The sequence below is a fragment of the Diplotaxodon limnothrissa genome, linkage group LG10 (assembly GCF_057381915.1).
Source record: "Diplotaxodon limnothrissa isolate DT_005_m linkage group LG10, D_limnothrissa_male_GT1.1, whole genome shotgun sequence".
Taxonomy (NCBI): domain Eukaryota; kingdom Metazoa; phylum Chordata; class Actinopteri; order Cichliformes; family Cichlidae; genus Diplotaxodon; species Diplotaxodon limnothrissa.
In genome coordinates this window covers 3445973-3473940 of record NC_140605.1, presented here as the reverse complement: position 1 = coordinate 3473940, position 27968 = coordinate 3445973, and the positions used below count along the sequence as shown (strand labels likewise).

At 43.0% G+C, this 27968-nt stretch overlaps 2 protein-coding genes across 4 annotated transcripts; both read right to left on the bottom strand.

Annotated features, from left to right (window-relative positions):
• Positions 1-156: 156 nt before the first annotated feature.
• Positions 157-22781, bottom strand: gdpd5a (glycerophosphodiester phosphodiesterase domain containing 5a). Of its 3 annotated transcripts, none has more exons than XM_085363318.1 (16): positions 22665-22781; positions 12251-12354; positions 11794-11887; positions 11655-11714; positions 11465-11563; positions 10535-10628; positions 10110-10255; positions 6793-6875; positions 6408-6558; positions 5896-6126; positions 5452-5597; positions 4356-4503; positions 3921-4003; positions 2510-2524; positions 973-1085; positions 157-248 (listed from the first exon to the last, which is right to left on the bottom strand). In XM_085363318.1, the coding sequence occupies exons 1-16, from the start codon at positions 22779-22781 to the stop codon at positions 157-159; spliced, it is 1776 nt and encodes a 591-aa protein (XP_085219444.1). The 3 variants fall into 3 exon arrangements, with proteins under 3 accessions (XP_085219444.1, XP_085219445.1, XP_085219446.1); XM_085363319.1 differs by having other exon boundaries at positions 5905-6126; XM_085363320.1 differs by lacking the exon at positions 2510-2524 and having other exon boundaries at positions 5905-6126.
• LOC146623738 (uncharacterized) lies at positions 14900-20279 on the bottom strand. The gene is made up of 3 exons (XM_085364817.1): positions 20229-20279; positions 15572-15685; positions 14900-15445 (listed from the first exon to the last, which is right to left on the bottom strand). Exons 1-3 carry the CDS (start codon positions 20277-20279, stop codon positions 14900-14902), a joined length of 711 nt encoding a protein of 236 aa, XP_085220943.1.
• Positions 22782-27968: the final 5187 nt, after the last annotated feature.

Below are 27968 nucleotides of genomic sequence, written 5' to 3'. Positions count from 1 at the left end.
GGAAGATTAAGAAAAGTAAGCAACAGGCCATAAATGGAAAACTTTTAATTGTCAGGACTTAAACGTGATATGTGCTCAGCAGATCAGTACCCTGATGAAAGAAGACGTGTCAGATCTCTGACGTCAAACTCAAGTTTGCAGCTGTGGCTGTTCTGGTCAGCGACTGAGGCCTCCATGAGAATATCTGACGTAGCCATTCTCGGGATACAGAGAAAGTTCCTCTGTACTGCTGAGCCCATTGTTAAGCTCTGGAAATAACAACAACAAACAGGATTCATACACACTGCAAAGTCACCTTCAGTCAGGCCACAGCATGAACACGCATTGGCAAAGCGTGTTAGCTGGATTTGTACTTAATAGGTGTACTAGGGGTGGCAAACTCCAGGCCTCAAAGGCCACTGTCCTGCAGGTTTTAGATCTCACCCTGGGTCAACACACCTGAATCAAATGAGTAGTTCATTACCAGGCCTCTGGAGAACTTCAAGACTTGTTGAGGAGGTCATTTAGCCATTTAAATCAGCTGTGTTGGATCAAAGACACATCTAAAACCTGCAGGACACCGGCTCTTGAGGCCTGGAGTTCCTCACCCCTGGTCTAGAATTAAGTTTAGGTCATCACATATCCAAAGACTTTTGGTCAATATGGGCCAAATTAATACCAACAACAGTATCCACAAACAAAAAGTGTTTTTTTTTTAATCCACCAGGTTCAAAGGCTACGATACAAAAACTCTGAAGTTCATTCTTGGGCTTCTATGAAAATTAAACGAACAGCTTACAAAAACATAGCCCACTTAAACCCAGACAAACAGAGTTACAGCTCATTCTTTTGCTGCTGCTCTTGCCTTGCTATTGAAGGTGTGTTTTCGCATTATAAACAAATCTCTACAGGCTATAATAAAAACAGTGTGTGCCTCCCACAGGAGCTGACTCGATAAGTTGTGATGATGTGCGACTGCTATCTAAGCTTCACCTGAGAATATGAGCTTCTCCTTCATGATGTTGACGTCACGACTGGACCTTCGTGCTACAGCGCTCAGCATGATGTGTTCTGGGTTATAGTTTTGCATCCCGCTCATCCTCCACCTGTTACAGCACACACACAGATAGATTCTTACATCGCATGAAAGGCAGCAACTGCAGCTGTTATCAAGACCAGAGATGGGCAGTAACGCGTTACTGTAATCCGATTACTTTTTTCAAGTAACGAGTAAAGTACGGGATTACTATTGTAGAAACGGTAATTAGATTACCGAAAGAGTGAGTGTAAACACAAAAAAAATATTTTATTTTATGTGCTGGAATGTGCAGAAAATAAGTTAAAAGGTTAAAACTAATAAAACAAGTTTTAAAAAGAGACTTTTCCATTTGATTACATTTTCTATGATGGATTATGCAGAAAAAGTAGAATTGGGCTGAAAGATCTATCGCTTTATTACCTATTCAGGTTGTAAATCGTGTTAGTAACTAAGTAATTAATTACTTTTGAAAATAAGTAATCAGTAAAGTAACGGGATTACTTTTTTGGGGAAGTAATCAGTAATTAGTTACTGATTACTTTTTTCAAGTAACTTGACCAACACTGATCAAGACATCCTTTAATTCAGTAATATTTTTACACATAATATATACACTTAGAATAATTACTGAAGCCCTGCTGAATTTGTAAGTTCGCTCAGTTACAAAGAAATGCACTTGTGTTGGTCTGTGCTCGATCATCCAGGTAAAGAAATCCCACTCTCATCCGAATGTCTTCTTCAGTCAGTCACTCGCACGAGTGATAAGCGTTTCTCTCACTGAAAGCTCCACATCCAGATGAACAGAATCAACTTTTAAAGAAATGAACAGTTTCTAATTTTTATGGCAGTTTTTTTTTAATTGAGAGAGACAGAATATCAAACAACAATCAAGAGAAAAAAAAACACATAAAAGTCATAAATTGACCTGCATGTCACTTAAGTATTTTATCCCCAAGCAAAACAACACTTAGTATTTGGCTGAGAAACCCTTGTTGGCAAGCAAAAGCAGTAAGTTTGTTGTAGTTGGAGACTGAAGCCACCCCATGACCGTAATGCGCTTCTTCTTTAGTCACTTGCCTTGGACTTGTTTTTGATGCTGGAAAGACTCATCATCATGACCCATCTTAGTGTTGTGGCTGAGGGAAGGACGTGTGCACACATGTGCACACAGCCAGTCAGTGCGAGCCAAAGCTCCAGATGCGTTGTAGGATGTTTCACTCAGTGATATGTAAATCCATTTATAACTTTCTGTTTTTGATTGCTATTCTCTCTCTCTCCGTTAAAATGAAACTACTACAAAATTAAAGACTGTATTTCTTTGCAAGTGAGCAAATGTACAAATCTAGCAGGGGATCAAATAATTACTTCCCCCAGTGTAAAAGGCAAGGCAGTGCAGTGAAAGATAGGAAGGTTTGGGGTGTTGGGCGCAAAAAGCACAAGGAGGACAGACAAGGAGGCAGAAACAAAGGCCAAGGCAGACATAGCAGTTACCTGATCATATGATAGCTGACAGATGCCAGAAGGCAGCAGAGGAAGGTTGCATGCAGATCAGGTAGAGCACAGGACAAAGAAAGAATGTCAGAGGAGAAAGAGAGGACAGTAAGACAGGGAGAGGTTGTAGAAAGGAGAAGAAACATGGAAATACCCAGAGGACAAGGAGAAAAAAGAAAGAAAAGAAAGAGTAGAATGAACAGTCAGTGTCGAAGCAGCAGACCAGACAAAGCCACGACTCAACCCGGCTGATGTTAACACGGTGAATGCATTCACAACACCGACAAACATTTAGACACACCGAATCGTTCAGAGGTTTGAATTTTATATTTCAAAACTGCAAAGTAAATGAAGTGATTATTATGAACAACTATACTCCCACACACAACACTGATCTAATGATGTCACATATCCAGTTTACCCAAATGTATGTTTTCTCAGGGCCCTCTACTAATGCCTCTTTAGTTTCATTTCAAACTCTGCACTGCAAATAAAATTGTATTAATCTCCATTTTGGGGGCAGAAAAACCAAAAAAAGCTGTATAATTTTTAACAACCATGAGTCATTTTAGATAGTGACCTTAAAATAAAATAATACTATTATTAAAATAATTCAGTACAGCGGTCCCTCATTTATCGCGGGAGTTACATCCTAAAAATAACCTGCTATAGGTGAAATCCGCGAAGTAGTCAACTTTATTTTTTACAATTATTATAGATGCTTTAAGGCTGGAAAACCTCTCACTACACACTTTATACACTTTTCTCTTTTGTTTAAACTCTCAAAGTTCAAACCTTGTAGAAACATAAGTCCAGTATTATAGAATGAAACCAAAGGCAGGAGCCTCTGATGGTGCAAAACGTTTCATCGGCGTCGTTGTGTTTGATGGGAGAAAACGTACAACATACAGTACAGCACAGAGTCACACTGCTAGCGATTGCAGATGTATGTAAATTTGACAAGCTGACATTCTGTACTGTACAGGAGACACGGCACGAGATTGATTGACAATGGTCTACAGCCAATCAGGACGCAGAACACAATGCGCTGTAAGAAAAAAAAAAAACATGGAAAATTGCACAAAAAAAATATCCGTGAAACAGCAAGGCCACGAAAGGTGAACCGCGTTATAGCGAGGGACCGCTGTATTGGGAATTCTGTACTCCTTTCCCACCCAGTTGTTTCAATCATTCATTTATAGGACTGACAGAATAGCAGTAATATTTCTTGTCCCGTAAATCATCTGCTGTCATCACCCAGACATCTATGTCTTTGTAAAGAACCATTCTTAGGCTGGTATCTCATGTATTATGGAGCATGCATGAGTCACTTGGATGGTATTCATTAAATTATTATTGCGTTATACTGTGTTTAAAGTCCCTGTTCATTACATGTATGTGTTGTACTTACTTCTGAAAAAAGAAAACCCCTATGACTATGGCGACGGACACTAGATCTGAAGTCATCCAGATGAAGTTGTAAGCGCTCTGGCTCTGCAAGACAGGAGAAGAAGAGTAGTTTCTGCTCATTGCCATCAGAGGTCCCCATAAACACTGATGTCTTCTAGAGCAGTGAGTAAGGCTGCAGTTTTCTTCAGATCTGTGCCCTTGTCTTAGATTTTCTCAGACTTTTTTGCCAGGGTCCTTTTGTTCTATAATGTCACAGTGCACCTAAAGCCCGCTGCTGGGCTCATATTTCTCTGCGCCTTAGCCCTCAAGTCTTGCTGGGCCATCGTCAGTCTCTGTCCGCTCTCCTGCTGTCCTTTCATCTCGATGTGTGACCTTGTTTGCTTGTGCACTGTGCGTGTGTGTGTTGCATCTATTGAAAGAACGGAGAGCTGTTTACCATGAGCCAGATGGGATAAGGCACCTTTCGGAGGACATGGGGGGCATCAGAAGACACAGAAGGCACCCCACTACACCACAGAATAGAGTAGAGCCAGGGCTCATTCACCGGGTAGACAGTCACACTCACATTATTGCCCAGGTACTCCCTGGGGGAAAGAAAAATACAAGTCAGCACTGAAAAGAGAGAAAGAGAGGTCCACTTCATTTCACCTCTTTACTCCCTTGTCAACATTCACCTCTTATCATTCTGCAGCCACTGGAAAATATTGTGTGCATCGTGAAGCTGACTTTGTTTCATCTAAAGCTGCAACAGAGGTCCCAGAGGAGGGTAGAGCTTGTGTTCAAGGACCATAACAGTGTAATTCTGCAATTAGAAGTGTGCTGGGCTTACTTGGGTATTGTAGCTCATTGACCAGACTGTCCTGTTTTTATAAAACAAGTTTTTGCTAATTCAAAGAAAACTGTCTTTTTTTTCTTAGGTGCTGTGTAGAATCCATCCTCCAAGTTTAACATTGTAGAGCAAATGTAATGCGAAGTAACCAGTGTCTTGGTAGTTGGCAGTTTAACTCTCCTGTTTAATGTGTAGAAGACACAGCACCCAGTAGACTGCAACACTGCTACAGCTGTCAATGAACGGGGCACTAACTCTACCACTTTTTAATGATGACATGAGAGTCTCTGAGGACTGACTCACCTTTGGAGCCAGCTTAACGTTAACCACTAGAGGAAGTTCAGATTTTAGCACTTTTAGGTCATTCTTGGTGTAATTCTTCAGCCCTGGAGCCCTGAGCTTGGTACTGATAAATGTCACTTGAAGCAGCTAACCTGGAGCAGAAATAGTGAGCTTTTTAAATCCAAAACCAGTCAGAAGATATTCCCTTTAGTGTTAACTATATTTAACTGTTTCAGGGATTAGTTCCCCTTTTAAATACACTTTATCAAGCTACAGAACAAGTTAAGCAAACAATTAGGTTTGTAAATTGTTGTTGTTTTTTTTATTTTGCTTAAAATAACACAAAACGCCTCCTGTGACATTTCTTTAGGGTTCTTCTGAGCCTTTTTTCCTTTGCTTAGTAGCAGCTGCTTGCTCTTACTGTAGCTCTTTGTGGCTAGCCTTGCTGTAGTGGAGGGTCAGACTTGTAATTCCTCTCTGCCTTATCGCTTCCACTGACAGCTTCTCACTTGTGGTCTGGTGAAGCCCTCGCACCCTCCCCCTGTCTGTGTCGGGGGTCCACGTCACCTGGGACAAACACATATCACATGGAAAGACTCAGATCAGATAAAATGTAGTTTTAATTGCTTTGCGTGAAGGTGCTTATTATAATATCATAAGCTGTCATACACTGGTATACAGTATTTAAGGAAAACAATTAAAATATTTGTCACACTTGCTAAGGACGAAAGATTTGTCACAACAATTCACAGAATCAATTCCTCATTGGAATATTTATAATATTTAATATTTAGTGTGTTTAAAGGGGGAACACTACTACAGGCAACAGCTAAATTCATTTAAGGATCATTGTGGAGGGACCTACAGTCCTCACCCTCTTCAGGGGAATCCCCGCTTTCTGCACAGCCCGCAGCGTGTCCATGAACCAGCTGCGGTAGCGTGGGTGCTCTGGTGGAGGTTTGTGAATGTTGAGCAGCGCGGAGCTGTTGGCCTTGGCTGCCAGACGAAGCATTTCCACCAGACTGCAAACCGTCTGGTTGCCTATTCTGCTCCGCTCCTTCGCTGTCAGTGATGCTGCTGTCCAGTAGGGGTCACTCTACAAGCAGAGGAAAGAAACAAGAGCGAGGTAGACACTGAGGTGGAGCATATTTGTTTATCTTTCCACATTATATGCAGCTTATTGTAGCAGTTTGAAATTGGCATTAAATTATGTTTGATAAAATGTTCTAGAAAATTTTTAAAGCGTCTGCAGATTTTAGATCTCAATCCCTTAAATTCTAAAAGGAAAATGAGACACACAGTTTTGCTATTTGAGGGCAAAATTTCTTTTAGAGCTGATGGACTTGAGGTGGCTTTAGATGAAGTGGATTTTAGTACCTCCAAAAACCACTGGCCTGCATTGAGAGAGCGTATCTCTGTCCAGTTGAAAAAGGAGGCATCTTCATACTGTCTGGCTGGAAACACCTTAGTGACATCTGTGGTCCGCCTCAGAGTGTGGTCTCGCATGAGGAAGGGAACCCCATCGACACTGGAAGAAGTAAAGCACTTTAAAATTTATAGGAAAACTAAACATAACATAGTTTAAATGAAAAAGCAGCAGCGAAATGTGTTAATAATCACCAAACACTGAAGGGCAACAGATCTGAATCACACATTTCTCTCGTAATTTCCCATTAACTGTAATTATTTCTACCACACAACCTGCGTGTCGCTTCAGCTACATGCATTAAATGCAAACAAAAGTGAATGTGTGATTTATAACCTTATGGTGACATCAGCCTCCAAGGAGCTGGCACCATGCTGCAGGGCTCTGTTAAAGGACACCACGGTGTTCTCTGGAGCCAGCTAGAGCAAAGAGATCACAGAAAGACTACTGTCAGTCACTTGATGTCAGTCACTGTCAGTCACAAAACACACACCAAGAGGAAATAATAGAATTATAAGAACATTATGTTCGACTTGTGCAAAAGGCTTCCTTCCCTTCAAATCTAGTCATCAAACATTCTTTATGAGCCAAGCAGCTCATTATTTTCACAATCCTATGTTTAAATGTTAATATCACAACTTTCTCACATTCTTCTCATATGTAGAGATAATACTTTTTCTTCACAGGATAAAAACCACAAAGTGCTTCACAATAATATAAAACATAAACATAAAACAGCACAAATCTAATTAAAAGCTAGTCTAAATAAATAAGTCTTAAGATGATGCTTAAAAGAATAAATACAATCCAGGCAACGTAAAGATGGAGGGAGAGAATTCCACAACCTGGGGGCCACTGCTCTAAAAGATCTGTTACCTCTGGTTTTAAAACATGTTCGGGGGACGACCAACAGCCTTTGATTAGATGATCTTAGGCTGCGAGAGGGAGCGTGAGGTTCTAAAACATCAGAAATATAGACAGGAGCGTCACGATTCAAAGCTTTAAAGGTCTGTGTTAAGTGAAAATGAATTCTAAAATGTACTGGAAGCCAGTGTAATGAGCGTAACACTGGTGTAATGTGCTCTCTTTTTCGTGTCTTTATTAAAAGCCTTGCAGGAGCATTCTGGACTGACTGGCAAAGAAAAAGACTGTTACAATAATCTAAACGAGAAGAAATAAAAGCATGAATAATCATTTCTAACTCAGATTTAGACAAAAAAGTTTCCAGTTTGGAGATATTTCTAAGCTGAAAAAGGCAGTTCCTAATTAACTGTTGAGAGTATTGCTCTAGAGACATGGCAAAATCAAAAACAACACCGAGATACCTGAGGCTCATGTGAACAGATGATCCAAGAGAACCAAGATGCTGTTTGATTATAGATATCTGGCTGTCAGGGGCAATAATTAATGTTTCTGACTTCTCAGAGTTCAACTGCAAGTAGTTGTCTCCAAGCCACTGTTTAATGGAAGCTAAACATTTTATTCAAGAAGACAGTTTATGGACTTCCATCGGCTTAAAAGAGCAGTAAAGCTGAATATCAACAGCATAGAAGTGATAAGACACATTAGGGCAGGGGTGGGCAACTCCAGGCCTCGAGGGCTGGTGTCCCTGCAGGTTTTAGATGTGTCCTTGAACCAACACAGCTGATTTAAATGGCTAAATTAGCTCCTGCAGTTCTCCAGAGGCCTGGTAACGAACTAATCATGTGATTCAGGTGTGTTGACCCAAGGTGAGATCTAAAACCTGCAGGACACCGGCCCTCGGGGCCTGGAGTTGCCCACCCCTGCATTAGGGAATTGCCTAATGGTAAGTCCTAGGGGTAACATGTACAGGAGAAAAAGGTCCCAGAACTGAACTGCTGGGTCTGCGCTTCCACAGGCTCCGCTAGTTTAGAGACTTATTCTCGTGAAGGACAAAAACAAGACAGAACATCTTCAACCGGTCTTTTACTTGCTAGCGATGGAAGACTGGTCGGAACCAGGCTCTTGGGGCTCAACGCTCCTCACCTGTCTTTAAACCAGCTTCTTCAAAGAGCAGCCCTCCTCGTAGCCTTTTATTCCCATGACAGTTACAGTTTGCACAACACAAGCACCTCCCCTCATAAAACCCCCCTATGGTTCTAAAAGATAAGGCAGTATGTGTGTGTATGTGTAAGCACCTGTATGCATGTGCAAGAACGTGTGTGTGTATGTGAGAATGTGTGTGTCATAGGTGTGACCTCCTGCTCACCAAAAGGATCATAACAACAGGAAGCTTACAACACAAGAAACAGATCTTTCATATAGGATGTGCCTAAAATGAAGCCTCTTCAGCCTCCCCCAGCTCCAGAGTAGCTGGAGAGGTGGTCAGAGACAAAGGAATGTCTTTGATCCTGCTGCTCGCACTAAGACTTTACAAATTTAAGAAACACAATGACAACATTCAACAAATTGACTCCAACATGAACCCTGTGGGACCCCCCTCAGGTCCTTAGAGTGCGACATAAACTCATTTGCAAAAACACTAAAAGATTTAAGTATGAAATACAAATAACATAACAAATTATAGCGCTCCATGAGCACAAACCGAATCATAGTTTAATAATAGTTCTAAGGCTTTTTGTAAATTTTTGACCAATAAATCATCAAGTAGACATTGAAGACCTTGGAGGATCTAAGCCAAGTTTGAATGGATTGTTACCATGACCCAACTCAAAGTTTTACCAGTATTCATTCAAAGCTTTTCAAGCTATCATGTTTACAGACAGAATGACACGCACACACACAAACGTGATGGAGATAATAACACTGAGATGTACAGTACAGTATGTGGTGTAGTTGAGCTAAACCTGAATCACACACTAATGTTTTTACTGTATTTTGTTTCTATATAAATGATGACAGGCTCAGACATACACCTTGCAAAACTGATACATTATTTAGTCTGTAAACAGTCCTGTGAATTATGAATTGTTAAGGCTGTTTCAAACAGATGTGTGCAAATGGTATGTCAGCAACATTGCCTTGGTTTTACTATGACACCTACACAACACATCATAGTTTAGTTCCATAAATTACATTACAATTGGAGTAAGGGACAGGCAGAAGAAATATAAGAGTTCTTCATTATCATATCAACGCATGCTGTTCGTTACATACGAGGGTTATGTGCAGCAGCACGATCAATGTGAGCGTCCACTTACAGAGAGAGAGATGCATTTTATATTAGTCTGTGTTGATTTATCTAAAACCTACGTGCAGTTTTGGTACACTGCACTGAGGTGAAAGCAAGGCATATCTGTGAATATCACTGTTTGTAGAGCGCGTGTGCCTCGAGAAGGAAAGCAAACACAGCTCTGAACGTCTCTGTGCATCTCTTATCTACCTGCCCAGCTGTGAAATGACAGTATGTTGCTGACGCACTCTCACACTGAGCCTGACACTATCACTTGTGTTCTGTAGCTATACACCGCATTTGTTGTACAGAGTGTACAGAAAAATTCTTGCATCTTCTTCTTTCTGTTTTTTCCTTTCTTTGTTATTACCCAAACAGCTTTGTGGAACCCAGCAAAAACCGAACACTTGGTACTCCTGGCAGCCACGCCTCTCCACAAAGAGCCGATTTGAACAATTAAGTGGATCAGGTAGTAAAGTCTGGCAAAGCCCCAACTTACCATAGGAGCTCCTCTTCGGCCAATGACGCTTGGTCGCGGTTTGAGGCTATGACGGTCCATGATGCAGGGGCAGGTGAATGTGAGCGGTGCCAAACAGAGAGCAAGGAGGACTACAATGTAGATAAACAACACCATCACCTGGATATCTAAGAGAGTGCAAAAAGGGTTGTTAGTGTCATAATGCAACTTTAGCTCATTCCATCTACTCCTAATAACAAACAGTAGTTAGCTTTGTGTGCTTTGATGGGTGGTAAGAGTGCAGGCAGCTGCTTGAATAAGGAAAAACAATCCACTAAAGCAGGGTAAATTAGACAATGACATACGTGTACAGACAAATAATACTGAATGCAACTTTACGTTTCAAATAGGAACATCAAAAGCAATCCCCAACATGATATTTACTTGAAACACAAGGCAGCACTTACTGGATTTCTCTCTGCGGACAACATATCCAGCTACCAGCCAGCTGATAGCTGTCACTGTTACCAGGGCGCCAAGATGCAGGAAAGGTGCTGTGTACTGATAACAAAGCGTAAATGTGAAATGCTGGCCTTAAAAGATGGTTAGTCATTACACAGCATCAGAGCAAAGCTTTGCCACATTGTTATGATAAATACACACACAGTATAATGATTGAACAGGAGAATATATCAAATGTTACGTTCCATAGAACAAATAACTTTGCATTGTAAGGTGAAGGCCCTACAATAACAGAGAGAAAACACCAACAATCAAATGAACACTTACGAGCAAACACTTGGCAACAGTGGGAAGGAAAAACTCCCTTTTAACAGGAAAGAAACCTCCGACAGAACCAGGCTCAGGGGGACTAACTAAATAACAAATAGTAGGGGAGGAGTTGATATGGATTCTAAACACTTGGACAGGACATCTGTAACACACTTGACATCATATCAATGCCTCAAAGTCACCGATCAGAGAACAATTGAGAAGATGTTTATGAAACCTACATGTTTATATTTTTGTAATGAAAGTTATCTGATCCAGAAAACTGCATAGAATTAATTGAGCATATTTGCATATTTGGCCATATTTGACCCACCTCACCCTAACACCACTTGCCTGTAGACCTGGCAGAGCTTGAAACATGAATCCAGTGCAGAGATTTTTTATTTGGAAATTCTTTTTTTGCAATAATGTTTTTGAAAATGCAGACCTCACCATCCCAGTATAAATTCCAATTAATATATGCTGAAGCAGTTCAACTCAGTTTATTGTTTATTTACAATTGAATTATTTTCATGGAGCATTAAATATATAATTTTAGCCAATTGGATCGGAAAAGTAGAGAATATAATCAACTTTTAGTACAGTGTTGTTAACTGTAGACGAACCTGCAGTGACGCAAGCAGAATGTCCCACTCGTCTCCCCATAAGTCATCGACAAAAATGACACCAGAGATAGTGGTGAGCAGTGTAGCCAGCACCCCCATCTGTGGAGAACAGACACCTCGATGAACCTGACTTTGCTTTGAAAGCATCAGAGGAGCAAATCAATGGCAGGATTGTTTTTTCACACCGTACCTTGTGAACCCAATAGAGATTCAGCTGCTGGCCCAAAGATATGTGGAAAAGTGCTAAGATCTGCAAAAAGAGTAAGATTCGTTAAGTTGTATGTCTTAACTGATCAATGAACAAGTCTGCTAACATTTGCGAGTTTTACCAATAAGAATGTGACGTAGCTGAATCCCACGGTGGTGGAAGCGAGGATGGGCATTGTCTCATCTCTCCATTCTCCAGAACGGTTGTACACCAGCCTGGAATGAACAGAACGAATGTTGGTGGTATGACTAATTCAGTTTTGTCAAATAGAGTAATTTGCCTTAATTGCACATGACATCGTGACACTCATGATGCTCCCTGTCCAGGATGTGTACATCCTCATCCTTGAAAGTGTCCACGTGGACACTCCTCATCACTGAAAGACTGTGGGATTTACTTACCTGCATGCATCAACCTATTTGTCCGTGGTATTTATTTAAAATACACATGCTGAAGGGGCTTGCTGCCACCCCACTGTGGTAAGGTCACCACTCTGCTGTCCTTGATCAACCATTACCAAACATGCAAGTCTTAAACAGCTTTTCAGCGAAAGTAATATAATGAAAAATACGACTCACCAATTGAAGTCATTAAAATCATTTCGAGCCATCAACCAGAAGTAACCCCAAAAGAGAAGCAGAAGAAAGGAGCTGCACAGGATGACGAACCACGTACACTCCCACTGGAAGAGGACACAAACAGCTGATTGTGGACTATGTGGACATAATTTCTCTTCAATTTGTTCTTTTATTCATTGTTTCTGGGAAACATTTGTAACATTGGTTTTGAAAAGTGCTACACAAATAAATCTGAAGAGTTAAAATTGACAGATGTTTTTCTTTCTAACTATCAAAGTCTTGCTTAGACGAAATCATGTTCATCCAGTCGCCATATATGCAACTCCAAAAGATACTTCTTTTTTATTATTATTAATTTTCAATCTTTTGCATTTTTTGCACACCTTTTTGTGAACCTGAATAGATCTTAAACTAACTAATGGCCCATTTGGAAACTGCAGTGGTTAAAGACATAAGTAGACCCAAATATTTCAGGGTTTCCACAGTAGTAGGAAAAACCCCCCTTTAACAGGAAGAACATCTGGCAGAACCAAGCTCAGCATGGGGCAGCCATCTGCTGTGACCGATTGAGGGTGAGGGGAGGGAGACAGGACAAAGACACACCGTGGACGAGAGCCAGAGATTAAATGCAAATGGTTTATGAGCACATAAAGAGTAAAAAGAGGTGAATGAAGAAGACACACTCATCATGGGAAGCCCCCAGCAGACAAGGCATATTGCAGTGTAACTAAGTGAGGGTTCAGGGTCACCTGATCCAGCACTAACTGTAAGCTTTATCAGAAAGGAACGTTTTAAGCCTAATCTTAATCTACATGCTTGCTGGGGCATGTGGGGCAAAAACAGAGAGGAGAGCCTGAGCAGCCAGTCAAGGACTCTTCCCTTCACTAGTTAACAGGCTAAGGAGCTAATTCCATATAAGGGGAGGTGTAGAGTATGATAGGCCAGTCAACAGATCCTATTGAGCACTGATCAGCTTTGCATCACACCGTGCCTGGACTCACCATTTCCAGTGGCTTATGTAAGAGGTTCAGAGATTATTACATGGGCGTGCAGGTAAAGACCAAATGGCCACACTAATGAATGTGTTGAGCCATCAGTGAAAAGCCTGTGAAAGGTTTTAGCCAGGGGAAGAGAGGCCATCCATCAGTGAAAATCTTCTTGGCCACAAAAACATGACAGCAAGGCGGAAATATCACAACAGCCAGAGGATCTTTTTAGTTTGTGTAGCAGCTACCGGGATCTTAAAGTAGTGAGCATATAATAAAGAACTATGTGACACTGAGCCAACGTCACATTTACCTCGTGCTCCCGTGGAAACGCAGTCCAAGCTATGAGTCATTGTTATGGAGTCAAAATGATCTCTTTACAAAAATACAGCATCCAAAGCAATATCCAGTCCTCACCTCTATAAAAAACAACCATATATTTGCTGGACAAGGGTTCTAGTTCCTTAATCTACCACCCGCTGTTGGTAGGATTAAGGGGTGACTCATGGGGTCAGAAAAGGGTTGTGACCAGCAGCTGAAGTAATCTCCGGCTGAGAAAAGTCCTTGGTAATGAAAATGGTAATAGAGACAAGCGTGGCAAAATTGCCCTAGGTAAGGGCCTAAGCCAAGTGTACCATCAGTGTACAACAGACAACATATAACAGTATTTTATGTAAAGTTAATGGACAAAGTAATGAAGATGATGGAATTTGTTTTATTTATATGTAAACAAAACTGAACTGAACTGAATAAATAAAATAGAGAGACCTTCTTTGTTATATAGCTTCTATTAAACATATTTCTTTTCATCCACTCTTCCAAAGCCTGGTTGTTGTTTTCACTTTGTAACCTTTAACAAGTCATTCTCATTGTGCAGTTTCAATTTACTTTGAAGTCTAGCTGTCCAGCACATGGTGCTTTCTCCTGAGTGATATATGGCTTTCAAAGATCCCTCCAAGTCTCCATTTAGCACTGCTGGTACCCATCCACTGACAGTGCTTATAGGTCCTGATCTTCTTACTCCACTTGACTTCACAACACCACAAACCTCTGTTTTTAAGGTAATTCATATTGGGAAACCTAAATGTACAACAACATACAAACTAGGTGGAGTGAGAGCTATCGCTTATCGATTGAATGGAATCAAAGTATTGATCTGAGTGGGTCAGATCAGCTCCAAACGAAAGGGTTAAGGAAGGAAATCGAGAAGCAGTTCTTGTGGAAGTGGCAGTGCGGTCATGGGAGTGTTACCTAAACGTTGCAACGCAGCCAGTTAAAGAATGTTAGCTACCGCTCACCGCTCGTCTGCAGGCTTTATTTAAATGGAAAACTTCCACAACAGGCAAAAAAAAGCTTTTTGCTAAAAAAAAAGATTTAGAGCAGAAGTTTTTTTGCACTGAATTTTAAAATGAAAACATATTGCATTTATTTACAATTAAAGACACAGAGCAGAAAGTGTGTTACTGTTTTACATCCACAGACACACAAGAAAAGAAGCAGGCAACATGAGGTCAAGTTATGGCAATTTTATTTTTGTATTTCAGTACATGTAGATTAGAGTTTTTAAAAAACAAACAAATGTCACAAGAAGAAGGATGGGGAGAAAGAAAAGTGGAGAGAGGAGGAAGAAACTATTGATCTCCTCAAACTTGATGCTGCTGGGTCAGTTCTTTCTCAGCAGTCTGCTCCAGAATCCCCTCCTGTCCTCGGCTTTCTTTTCTTTTTCTTTTGCCTTCAGTTCTTTTAAGGTTTTGTTGAGCTGCTCCTCGGCATCTTTAAATTTTTCTTTCAGCTGCTGTTTGGCCAGTTTCACTTTGTGTTTGAGGAGCTCTTTAGCTTCCTTTTTGTGCTTTCGCATTTCTTTAAGTGCGTCTTTGCAGTCTTTCTTGGTCACCGTCATTTCTTTCTTGAATACCTTCACCTCAATTTTCTCTTCTGCAAGTTCTTCTTGCACTTTCATCAGTTCCTTCTTCATGTTTTCATTGTGACTCTTTGTATCTTCCATTTCTTTCTTTGCTTCCTGTATTTTAATTTTCTCTTCCTCCAACACTTTTTGAGCTTCCAACAATTCCTTCTTCAAATTTTCAATCTCATTTTCTGCCTCGTGTTTACGTTTTTTCTCCTCTTCAAGTTGTTGCTTCACATGCAGTAATTCCTTCCTTAGTGTTTCAGCTTCAGCCGTTACATTTACAGCTTCTTGTGTTGCCAACTGCATTTTCTTTTTTCCCTCTTCAAAAGCTTCCTGCACCTCCTGTAATTCCTGCATCACATTTCCTGCCTCCTTCTTTGCAGTTTGATATTTATTTTTGGCTTCTTGTGCTGTGCTTTTCTCTTCCTCCAATGCTTTTTGAGCTTCCAACAGTTCTTTCTTCATCTTTTCATTCTCATTTTCTGCCTGTTGTTTTCCCATTTTCTCTCCTTTAAGTTTGAGACCCACATGCAGTAATTCCTGCAATACTACATCAGTTTCAAACTTTGAATTTTTAGCTTCTCCTCTTGATTTTTCTGCCTCTTCTTTTAATTTGACATTTTCAGCCTGTATCATTTGAAGTTCTTCTTGCAGGTTAATCAGCTGTACTGAATTGTGAGGTGAAGCACTCGCCGATCCTCTTCTTGTTCTCCCTCGATTCATTTTGGCCTTTTAAACAAAGGAGCCAACGTTTTGTAGAGGAGTGAAGTGAAGTTTTCGATGTTTCTTCGTCAACTGTCGTTTGTCCTGCACAGAGATGCTGCTGTAGATGTGTCTCTAGCTGTGTCTGGATACAATGAAACATGCTGGAACTAAGTGCTTGTGTTGCACAGTTCTACTAAACATTCCATTTCATGCATGCTCCGCCCACATGGTCAGGAATGTCAGGTGCTGCATCACCAAATGCTGCTCCCGTTGCCTAGCAATAACAGCTGTTTACTTTTGGGGTCTGGTTCATTATTTAATAAAGAAAACATGTCCAAGTACTGGGTGCTGAGGCTCAGCGCATATTCTAGCCTGCTGTGTGGGTGGGCAGCTAGAAATCACTGGTGGGCAACATGAGTGAGGAGAAAACTGGAGCAGCCAAGCAGGGAGCTGCAGGTTGCTGGTTTGAGTCTCTGTTCAGATGCTGGTGTCTCCTCTCTCTGAGATGTCTGCAAACAGTCCCAGATAAAACAATAAGGATAATAAACAAACACGTGACTAAAATAACAATTATGACTCTGATGTGTTTCATGTGTAGCAGGATGGCCTCTATACAGCAGTCACTGCAAGCATCCACATCGCCACACTCACTTTTCTTTAAGCAGGCGTGCTGGGCTCCTCCTAAGGAAAGTTTGAAACTTCATTTCCTTCATGCTGGTGAACTTTTTACCAAATATTTCCATCAAAGCTTCTCCATCACTGACAGGGATTGTTTGGATCTTCACACTCATCTCCACCAACCCTAAAAAATGAGTCTCACTTTGCTCATATAATGCCAGGAGTGTCTCCATATTTCACAAAAGTCTGTGCAAACATGTAACAGTATCCCATATTCATATGAATATTATTGATATTATAACAAAAGCTGTCACCAACACAATTGTCCCAAGTGCTTTTTTTATTAGTTATTGCAAATGCTTGATTGCAGTTCTTGCTAGATGACAAAACCACTTATTAGGTTTAGAAGGAAATGACTTTTTCTACATGAGGTAAAGTTGGAGCTGTTTCCCCAAACTAAATGAAATCATCATTTAAAAAACTACAATCTGTATTTACTCTGAACATCTGTGTTAACATTTGAAATTGGAAACATGTAAGTGTAACAAACATGTTAAAACATAAGAAATCAGGAAGGGGCATGTATAGGAATTTCTTTTACTTATGTATTAATCACATTATTTTATTGTATGATGCCTTGGTGCCACTGGATTTTAACATGTCTCGCACTCATACAGTAAGACAAATGGTGGGGGTCTAGTAGGGAACTTTAAGATCCCGGTAGCTGCTACACAAACTAAAAAGATCCTCTGGCTGTTGTGATATTTCCGCCTTGCTGTCATGTTTTTGTGGCCAAGAAGATTTTCACTGATGGATGGCCTCTCTTCTCCTGGCTAAAACCTTTCACAGGCTTTTCACTGATGGCTCAACACATTCATTAGTGCGGCCATTTGGTCTTTACCTGCACGCCCATGTAATAATCTCTGAACCTCTTACAGTTGGAAGTTGGAGAAGGTATTTATATACACTACAGACTGGTCTATATCAGACCAGTATGAGCTGAACATAGTCACTGACAATGCAAGGACACATATACCCTCAAAAAAAATTTAAAAAAAAGGAAAACTGAACAATTTGTATACAAATAAAGAACAGGTTTTATTTTTTTCCCCTCAATTTAAAGCAGTTGTTTCATTCTGAGGAGTCAACGATTTTTGGTAAAATGTGAAAAAGTGAGCAAACAAAAAGAAGCAGTAAGCAAATTATATAAACTATTATAATTTATTATTCTGATCAAAAGTCAAGAACTCTTTTGGCCAAAGACAGTATAGCAAACTGTAAACATACCACTGACCTTGCTCAATTAAAAGCTACCATTCAATATCAGCTTTTCAGCCAAGTCCAGACACCATCCGGTGTGCATGATTTTGGTAGATTGTTCCAGCTCTGATCACTTACTCTGCGTGCTCTGTAATTTCACCATGAACCTTAAATTTGTACAATTCTTCTCTTACAAACTGACACAAATTTCACGTGGACATCCATTCAGCTACCAAACAGTCTTTAGCCTAAACGTCCCGTTTCCGACATCAAAGGCAACATTAAATCAAACTGAAGGATAAACCGTGGAGGAGTTTCAGCGTCCGCTATAGAGGCAGAAGTGCAAGAGGACATAATGAGACTTCCACAGATGGAGCTTAAAATAGCTAACAGGCTGAAAAATGATCCTTAATGGGATGTCAGCCAGATTAACTCAGATAAGGTTTTTGATTTTTATCATCCAGCACCATCATTTTCAGCTACCAGATACATAGCTATGTTTATTTGTATGTGGCTGTCTGGGCAGGGTAGACCTAATATTTATTCTCATATTAGATGTGGTTTGGTCTCAGGTTCATTAGCTAAATGTTCGGGCGATCGTGGCTCAAGAGTTGGGTGTTCGTCTTGTAATCAGAAGGTTGCCGGTTCGAGCCCCGGCTCAGACAGTCTCGGTCGTTGTGTCCTTGGGCAACACACTTCACCTACCGCCTACTGATGATGGCCAGAGGGGCCGATGGCGCGATATGGCAGCCTCACCTCTGTCAGTCTGCCCCAGGGCAGCTGTGGCTACAACTGTAGCTGCCTCCACCAGTGTGTGAATTAATAGTGGTATTGTAAAGCGCTTTGAGGGGTCCCAAAAAGCGCTATATAAATGCAATCCACTATTATTAATATGTTAACTGTTCTACTTTTTAACAAACCTTGCTGTATGTTAATGGGCAGGTATGAGAGCTTTTACACTGAAACACAGGCCTTCTGAGGCTAATGAGAACAGAAAGACTCCACCAATATGATTTAATACCTACTATTACATTTTTGCTTCACACACCTTTAACCATGTCAAATTGTAAAACTCAGAGAGCCCATAGTAAAAAAACTAAACAAAACAGAAGTTCATGAATCGAAAGACTGTCTACCAACAAAATACAATCAAAGCGTGTGTAGCAGACTAAGCAGACAGCCTTAAACTTAATAAATTCAAACTTCTCTAGTTATATTCAAGCACAGTGTGTGTCACTACATGAAGCTTTGTAAATGAGACAGAGCGGGGAGAGAGGCAGCTGTGGGCTTGTTTTTTATCCTCTTGCTCAGCACATCATCAGTGCCCGGCTCACACATTCAGTAAATAGACTAATTTATGGGTGAGCCACTGGCTCTTTGTGATAAAGACGACATCCAGCAGCAGGAGCTGTGGCTGCCCAGTGGGTATCCAATACAGCTGGGTGTCTGACTCTGCTCTTCACATTCCAACACTGCACTGATTCTATCACTTGCTTTGCAGTGAAGATTGTTTTCCCCAGTTACTAGGGCTTGGTCTAGAAGTCTCTTAGGAATTCAACTGAAAAGAGTGGAATGACTAATAGATTTATCTTCAACCTTTAGGAATAAAAAACTGTAATTGTAATTGAATTGTAAAGCTGTTACAATATTAGATGGAAATTCCAACAATCACACAACTCCCTGTGAGCAAGCACTTGGTCACAGCTGGGAGAAAAAACTGCTTTCTAACAGAAAGAAACCTCTGGCAAAATCAGGCTCAGAGAGGTGCACCCATCTGAAATGACCTTTTCGAGGTGAGGGGACCAAGATGAGAGCAAATGAAAGGCAAACTATGGGAGAGACAGCCACAGTTTAATCATTGCTAATGATTCAACACAGTCCTGTTGAATAAATATAGAAAGTTAAAAGAGATGAGTGAATGAGAAATACTCAGTGGATCATGGAAAACCCCACAAAAGCCTGTTGCAGTTTAACAAGTAAGCCTGTCATGGCGCTGGATCTTAGTTTAGGGGCGATCGTGGCTCAAGAGTTGGGAGTTCGCTTTGTAATCGGAAGGTTGCCGGTTTGAGCCCCGGCTTGGACAGTCTCAGTCGTTGTGTCCTTGGGCAAGACACTTCACCCGTTGCCTACTGGTGGAGGTCAGGGGCCGATGGTGCCAGTGTCCGGCAGCCTCGCCTCTGTCAGTGCGCCCCAGGGTGGCTGTGGCTACAACGTAGCTGCCATCACCAGTGTGTGAATGTGTGTGTGAATGGGTGGATGACTTGATGTGTAAAGTGCTTTGGGGTCCTTAGGGACTAGTAAAGCGCTATACAAATACAGGCCATTTACCATTTATCTGTGACCCCATGTTTTCTAGTTTTTGGACATTTTAGGTTCTCTTAGGTTCTTGTTTCTGTTCCCTGGATTCAGTCAATGTCTCATGAATGTGTGTCTCATGTTTCCTGTTTAATTTTGATAGTTTCTTGTCCTGTGTTCAGCGTATCCAGTGTTGCTTCCTCACCGTCTCGTTACATCGGATTCGTTTCAGCTGTGTTTCCCTCCTGTTTCCCATCCCCTCGTTATGTGTATTTAGTCCACTGTCTTGTCTTGCTTGTTCTCAAGTCCTCGACATTAGCTGTGTGTTAAAGGGAGTGGTTCATGGTCTCTCGTTTACATCAAGTCATAAGCTCCTTAGTTGGAAGAGTCTTTGTTTCTATTTTATCTTTTGTTTGCTTCTTTTAGTATTTCTTTGTACTTTGTAGTTCGTTTACACCAGCGGTCCCCAACCCCCGGGCCTCGGACCAGTACCGGTCCGTGAGTCGTTTGGTACCGGGCCGCGAGAGTTGAGGCTCAGGTGTTAAATGTCTGGTTTTCAGGGGTTTTATCGGTTTTCAGCGTTATTTTGTTATCGTTTTTATCATTAACTCGGTTTTCCTGGGTCTTTTCACGTGTGTTATGAATAAATCTTCTTTTTTTCGGTACCGGTACTAGTTTTATTTTGTTGTATTTATCCGCGACACCTTAAAGGCCGGTCCGTGAAAATATTGTCGGGCATAAACCGGTCCGTGGCACAAAAAAGGTTGGGGACCGCTGGTTTACACAACAAATAAAGCTGCTGCTTTGGGTTCATTTCTTCCCTTTATGAGTTCTGCATTTGGGTCCTACTCTTGCCTGCCACACAGCCAAACCTGACAAAACTGAGTGGAAATGTAAACGATTCCATGAAATACGCCTCCTCACTCTGGACGACACGCTGAGGGACAGCTAACGGGTACAAAGCTACTGGTTTTGGCTACAATGGCTACTGGGGTCAGGCTAGTTACAGGATTATTTGCAGCGGTGTAGACCTGGGTCTCTAATTCACTGAGCCTGGTGTCCAAAGGTACAAACAAACTCCCGTTTGACACACTGAGCAGGAAGATGCCAGTGAGACAAATAAGAATACATGCTAGTTTAAGATTGTGTTAGTTTTTAGTAATATATAACAATGAATAATTATTATCATTTTAAGTGGCAACTAATTCGACATACACCATACTTTGGATGAGAGTGTATGGATTGTACAGTATAATGCACTTGATAATTCATCCATACAAGATATAAGAGTCACTGAGCCTGAAAGATCTTCAGCAGATGCTATTCAGTCTGCATAAAAACTCTATACTGCTTCCATCAGTGTGCTTTTGCACATTTATAGAAAATACACATTATGTATTTGTACGCATGTGGTTTGTATGTACAAACCATGATTTGAACTTCATATTCAAAGAACTTCCTGGAATTTCAAAAAAGAATTACATTGCCTGTAAAGTTGTCAAAAATTATATTGTTTTTTAACAATGACTAATGCCTAAAGATAAAGGGTGATAAGGGTATAAATACAACAGGACCCTAGATGAACATTACATATTAGGCTCCCGTTGTGTAGTCACCTTTTTGACAGCCTGATCTACTTATCTGGCCTTAGAAACCACAACATTGAAAATAGTTCATTTATGCCTGAGGTGTGCTCAGTGTCAGTGCAGCCTAGGCAGGACTGTGTTATGTGATTACCAGTCTGTTATGTGATAATTGGCATATTAGAATAAGGTTACATAAAGGTTTGCACACAGTGTTGCCAACTCCTCAGTAAGGAAAATCGCTATCGGCTGTCCTAAAAGTCGCTAGAAGTCGCCAAATGACGTCATCGCCTAATTTGCATAATTGGTCATGCTAATGGAATTGTAACCTACGCTGTTGGAGAGAGAAATAACATCGTGGAAGAGACATAAAGTGAGTAAAAAACGTCCTAAATGCAGTTTGAATTTATTTAGAACTACAAATTAAATTTCTTTTAGCAATTATTGTTTTTTAATGTCACAATTCCAACCCTGTTCCTTTATCCAGGCCTGGACCGGCAAAAGTGACCCGAAATTGGCACTCTGGTGGAGTTACTTTGTGTGTGTGTGTTTATAAGTAGTTTTAAACCTTGTGATCCACAAAACAGCATAACAGTAAAGGAAGAACTGACTGCGTTATAGTCAGTGCGGAGCAGCGGCTTCGCTCATGCACGATTCATTTGCCGTTTGGATGCACAGGTGTGAACGTCTCCTGCTCTGATAGCAGCTGGGGGAGGACTGTCCTCCGCCTGTGAGCGCTTTGGCACGGGTGAGGTGCCCAAGGCACCACCGCTGCTTGTTGAGAGTAAGAGCGATACGCGTTTTCACGTCAAAAAGTCGTCAGAAATAAGTCTCCAATAATACCAGAAAAAGTCGCCAGATTTTTCGCTAGTCGCTTTTTAGAAAAAAAGTCGCTAAGGGGGTCTGAAAACTCGCTAAATATTGCGACAAAGTCGCTAAGTTGGCAACACTGTTTGCACAAAGGTCATGTTGTTGATAGCACACTTCGAAGACAGCATTTGCAATGTTCTAACTATTATTATAGCATCCATACTTTATGGTTAGAGCTATATTCTTACCCTGGAGCTTTCATCCTGGGAACGCTGGTATCGCTTCCAGCGGCAACCATAGATCCCAGTGACAAAGGAGACAAAGACTTGCTTCTCATAGACCTGTAAGGGTTGGTGCTTCACCATGCTCCTTCAGCCTTAACGTGACACCAGTCTGTTAACATCCCACACAGGACTGGGAACCTGAAGAAGAATAAGAACTGTTACTAAACAAAACAAGCCTTAGAACATTAGCTCAGACTTCACATATGTAATTACCCTTTTCAGCAACATGCCGTGTCATGTCATGTCGCTGAGGTATATTTTCACAAAACAACAAGAAGATGTTGACAGCCCTGCACCCTGTTTGGAGTCACAACACCTGTGAGAGACCGTCAATACACCAGTCAATAGTAAGCCTTGTCTCAAACAGCCATAATAATATGGTTCATGAATTACAGTTGCTGAGTCAGTCTTTACACATGTGAGGATTTATGGTTGTTTAAGAGTGGCAAATAGAACTGAGAAGGCTGGTACCACATGTCTGTGTGGTATAGTCTGAGCCCTTGAACATCTGTAAAAAAAAGAGTCAGAAGGAGACAGCGTGTTGCACTCAACTCACGTCTGGTTCAGAGAACATCTTTCTGCTTTGGTGCTAGCTAAAAATGCTGCCATAGAAAGCACTGTTTTTTAAGGCTCTCGAGGAGTTGGTCTCTGTCGCATTTTTCCGGGATTTTTTAATTAGAATTTTCAGATGGTTTCTCCATGGAATAACCTCCATTTACTATAATGAATCAGGTAACCTAAGGTGTGTCAATTCTATCTATAATTAAACCTGGATCCTGGGAATAGGTTTATGTTCTAAGCATGTGATCTTAGGCCCTTTAGGTTTATAAAACACCTAACATTGGTGCTCTAGAGAATGAAATGTCTTCAGATGGTTTGTCACAGCAGAGAGAAAGAAAAATATAAATTTTCCCAGGAGAGCAATAAGTGGTTGTGAAGTAGTACCGGTAAGTCTTTTTTGTAACGATAAAGAGGTAAGTGCTTAAATCTAATAACAAAGTCTCCAAGTGAGCAACTATAAAGTGAATATCTGACGCCCAAACCTTCAAACCAAATACTCAATAAATATCCAAATAATACAGGATTTGGGTCCTAAATGACCCCATTCTTCAAAAGGTGTACAGCCCAATGGATAGGGTCATTCTCCTGCTTTATAAAACAACGAATTCAGTCATTTCAGTCTTAGAAAAGATTCCTAGAAAGTGCGACTGTAGAGCAGAGCCCTCTGCATTCATCAGCTTTATCAGTGGCCTCGCAAAAGACTTACAAGATTCTCACACTGCCTATAAATCTCAAGCCAGATGTCCCACTGATAACTGCTTAACGATAACAAGGGGCTAATGTGGCTAACTGGTAATTGCTAATAGTGGAACAGCTAATGGTGACATGTGCGCTGGTCAGGTCAAAATATATAATTTAACTCCTTAATACTTCGATGTATCTGAATATGGAGCTTCACAGACCTTTTTGTAGTCCTCCTAAGTGTTGCTCAGTGTTATGAATGCAGTTTTATGCTGTTTTTGTCACGGTCCGGGGCAGCGGCCGTGTGGAGAGTGGAAGGAGGACTCAAAACGCAGCACTTATTCAGGTGTGAGGGTGATTTATTGATAATATCAAATATAAAGTGGGGATGGTAAAACAGAACTAAGGATGAACTAACTGGGAGAAACTACACAAAGAAATAGCAAACCTGAGCATGAAGGGAGAACAGCAGGGAGAGCACGCAGGGGATTACACCAGGTATAAACACAGACGACGCGACGAGGAACAGAGGCAAACACACACTATAAGTACACAGAGAGACACTGGGAAATCACACACAGGTGGGAGACACAGCTGGACCTGATTAACCTGACGAGACAGGGGAACACTAACACCAGGGACCAATAGAGGGAGCACAAACCCAAAACCCAGTATCTAAAATCCCAAAACACAAACCATCCCAAAACAGCCCATGAATAATAAAGAGAATAATAACAATAAGGGACACAAACACAAAGTCACTCAGTCATGGGAAGGCAACGGCGGCCGCTCAGGCGAAGGCGGTCCGGGGGCCGGCCGTGCGGAAGGCAACGGCGGCCGCTCAGGCGATGGCGGTCCGGGGGCCGGCCGTGCGGAAGGCAACGGCGGCCGCTCAGGCGATGGCGGTCCGGGGGCCGGCCGTGCGGAAGGCAACGGCGGCCAGTCAGGCGATGATGCAGACACGAAGGCTGGACCAGACGAAGATGCAGACACGAAGGCTGGACCAGACGAGGATGCAGACACGAAGGCTGGACCAGACGAGGGTGAAGCCGGGCCGGGCGAGGCTGAAGCAGAAGCTGAAGCTGGGCCAGGCGAGGATGAAGCTGAAGCTGGACCAGGCGAGGATGAAGTTGGACCAGGCGAGGGTGAAGCCGGGCCGGGCGAGGCTGAAGCAGAAGCTGAAGCTGGGCCAGGCGAGGATGAAGCTGAAGCTGGACCAGGCGAAGCTGAAGAGGACGCTGAAGCGGACGCTGAAGCGGAGGCTGGACCAGGCGCTGCGGGTGAAGATGAGGATGCTGTGGCCGAGGATGCGGGCACGAAGGCTGGACCAGACGAGGATGAAGCCGGACCAGGCAGGGACGAAGCTGGACCAGGACCGGGCGAGACTGAAGCTGGACCAGACGAGGATGCAGACACGAAGGCTGGACCAGACGAGGCTGAAGCCGGACCGGGCGAGGATGAAGCTGTAGCTGAAGCTGGGCCGGGCGAAGCTGTAGCTGAAGCTGGGCCAGAATCAGGCGAGGATGAAGCTGAGGATGAAACCGGGCCAGGCGTGGATGAGGCCGGGCCAGGCGTGGATGAGGCCGGGCCAGGCGTGGATGAGGCCGGGCCAGGCGAGGATGAAGCCGGGCCAGGCGAGGATGAAGCTGCAGCTGGACCAGGCGAGGATGAAGCTGCAGCTGGACCAGGCGAGGATGAAGCCGGGCCAGGCGAGGATGAAACTGAAGCTGGACCAGGCGAGGATGAAGCCGGGCCAGGTGAGGATGAAACTGAAGCTGGACCAGGCGAGGATGAAGCCGGGCCAGGTGAGGATGCGTCCTCAGGCTGAGGTGTGGCCGTAGCAGGCGGTAGCACTGCCGGTGGTGGTACTGCAGGAGGCGGCGCTGCAGTCACAGGTGGAGAAGCAGCCACAGGTGGAGAAGCAGGAGGCTGGACGGGCTCCTCGGGCCCCCCAGCAGGCGAAACAGGAGGCTGGACAGGCTCCTCGGGCCCCCCAGCAGGCAAAGCAGGAGGCTGGACGGGCTCCTCGGGCCCCCCAGCAGGCGAAACAGGAGGCTGGACAGGCTCCTCGGGCCCCCCAGCAGGCAAAGCAGGAGGCTGGACGGGCTCCTCGGGCCCCCCAGCAGGCGAAGCAGGAGGCCGGACCGGGTCCTTGGGCCCCCCAGCGAAAACAGCCGCAGAACCACGGGGGCACGTGGGCCTCCGGCACACACGAAACAAAACCAGGAGGCACGTGGGCCTCTGGCACACATGAAACAAAACCAGTAGGCACGTGGGCCTCTGGCGCACGTACGGAGGGCTGCAGCTGCGCAGAGCACTGACCCTGCTCAGGCAGTGACAGCCCGGTGCAGTTCACAGCCGGCATCTTGGCCTCCAGGGGTCCAGAGTAAGCTGAGGGCAGTAACCCAGCCTCTGGGGAAGCCCCGGAGTGAGTAACAGTCACTAATGTTGCCAGCTGTTGAGGAACAGGTCCGTAGCGAAACAGTTTGTCTCCCTGCCCAGAAACAGCGGTGGAAAAACAGTGCAAAAATTGTGGCTCAGCCATTACCGGAACTGTGGGCTGTAGCGATGCTAGCGGTGGTGGTGGCTGAGTGGCTAACCGGAGCGGCGGCAGAACGGGTAATTGAGCCCTTAGGGAGGCTAACGGTTGAGCCACAGACCTGAGAGCTTGTGGCCGGACACAGAACTGAGCCGGAGAATGGTGATAAAGTCCTGGCTCAGAAGGAGCGGCAGAGAAAAAGTCTCTCGGTTTTACAGAGGGTTTGTAGACGCCCACTTGCGAAGGATCCGTTACCACGAAGGTAGGTAAGCTATCTACACTGTCTCTCATCCCGCTCTGAATAGCCCCAGAAAACAGAGTCCCGGAATCTGGGGAAGCCAGAACATGTCGCTCGCTCACCGCCTCAGGCTGCTCGAAAGTAAAAGCAGACGGGGGGTGAAGTCCGAGGTCCAAAAGGAGGAACTCCCGCTCCCACGAACAAAGCGAGCCCAGAAGCCATGGGAGACCAGTCACCAGACGCTGTAGCCGCCTCTCTATAGCGCGCTGGGACGTGCCACCCGGGTTTTCCAGCCACCGGTCGATGAGCTCCTGTGTGGCATCGATGAGATTTTCCCGTAGCTCCCTGGATGGGTTAAGCGCTGCTGGGTCCATGTTGTGGTCGCGTCGTACTGGCAGCGGCCGTGTGGAGAGTGGAAGGAGGACTCAAAACGCAGCACTTATTCAGGTGTGAGGGTGATTTATTGATAATATCAAATATAAAGTGGGGATGGTAAAACAGAACTAAGGATGAACTAACTGGGAGAAACTACACAAAGAAATAGCAAACCTGCGCATGAAGGGAGAACAGCAGGGAGAGCACGCAGGGGATTACACCAGGTATGAACACAGACGACGCGACGAGGAACAGAGGCAAACACACACTATAAGTACACAGAGAGACACTGGGAAATCACACACAGGTGGGAGACACAGCTGGACCTGATTAACCTGACGAGACAGGGGAACACTAACACCAGGGACCAATAGAGGGAGCACAAACCCAAAACCCAGTATCTAAAATCCCAAAACACAAACCATCCCAAAACAGCCCATGAATAATAAAGAGAATAATAACAATAAGGGACACAAACACAAAGTCACTCAGTCATGGCCGCAGGACCATGACAGTTTTAGTAATCAGTTGATTTCAACATAGATTTTTTTAGAAGACTACTTTCAAACAAGTCATACTTTTTTATTGTACTTTTGACAGCCACCAAAAAGCTTTGGGCATAATTCTGCCAGGTTAATTAACCAGTCTTCTTGGCAGAATTGGTAGAGTTCATTTAACTGGGGTTCCTGGGATGGAACTAAGTTTTAAACACAGTCCTCTTTTTAACAGAGTTTAAGTGGCTTTAGGAAGAATCCAGAATCTTAATGTTAGCCTTCTTTATCTATTTCAAAACTAGTTTTGAAGTGTGTTTGGGATCATTGTCCCAAACGCAGTTGTGTCTAAGTGTGTGCATTTTGTCTGTCTCCTCTGTAGA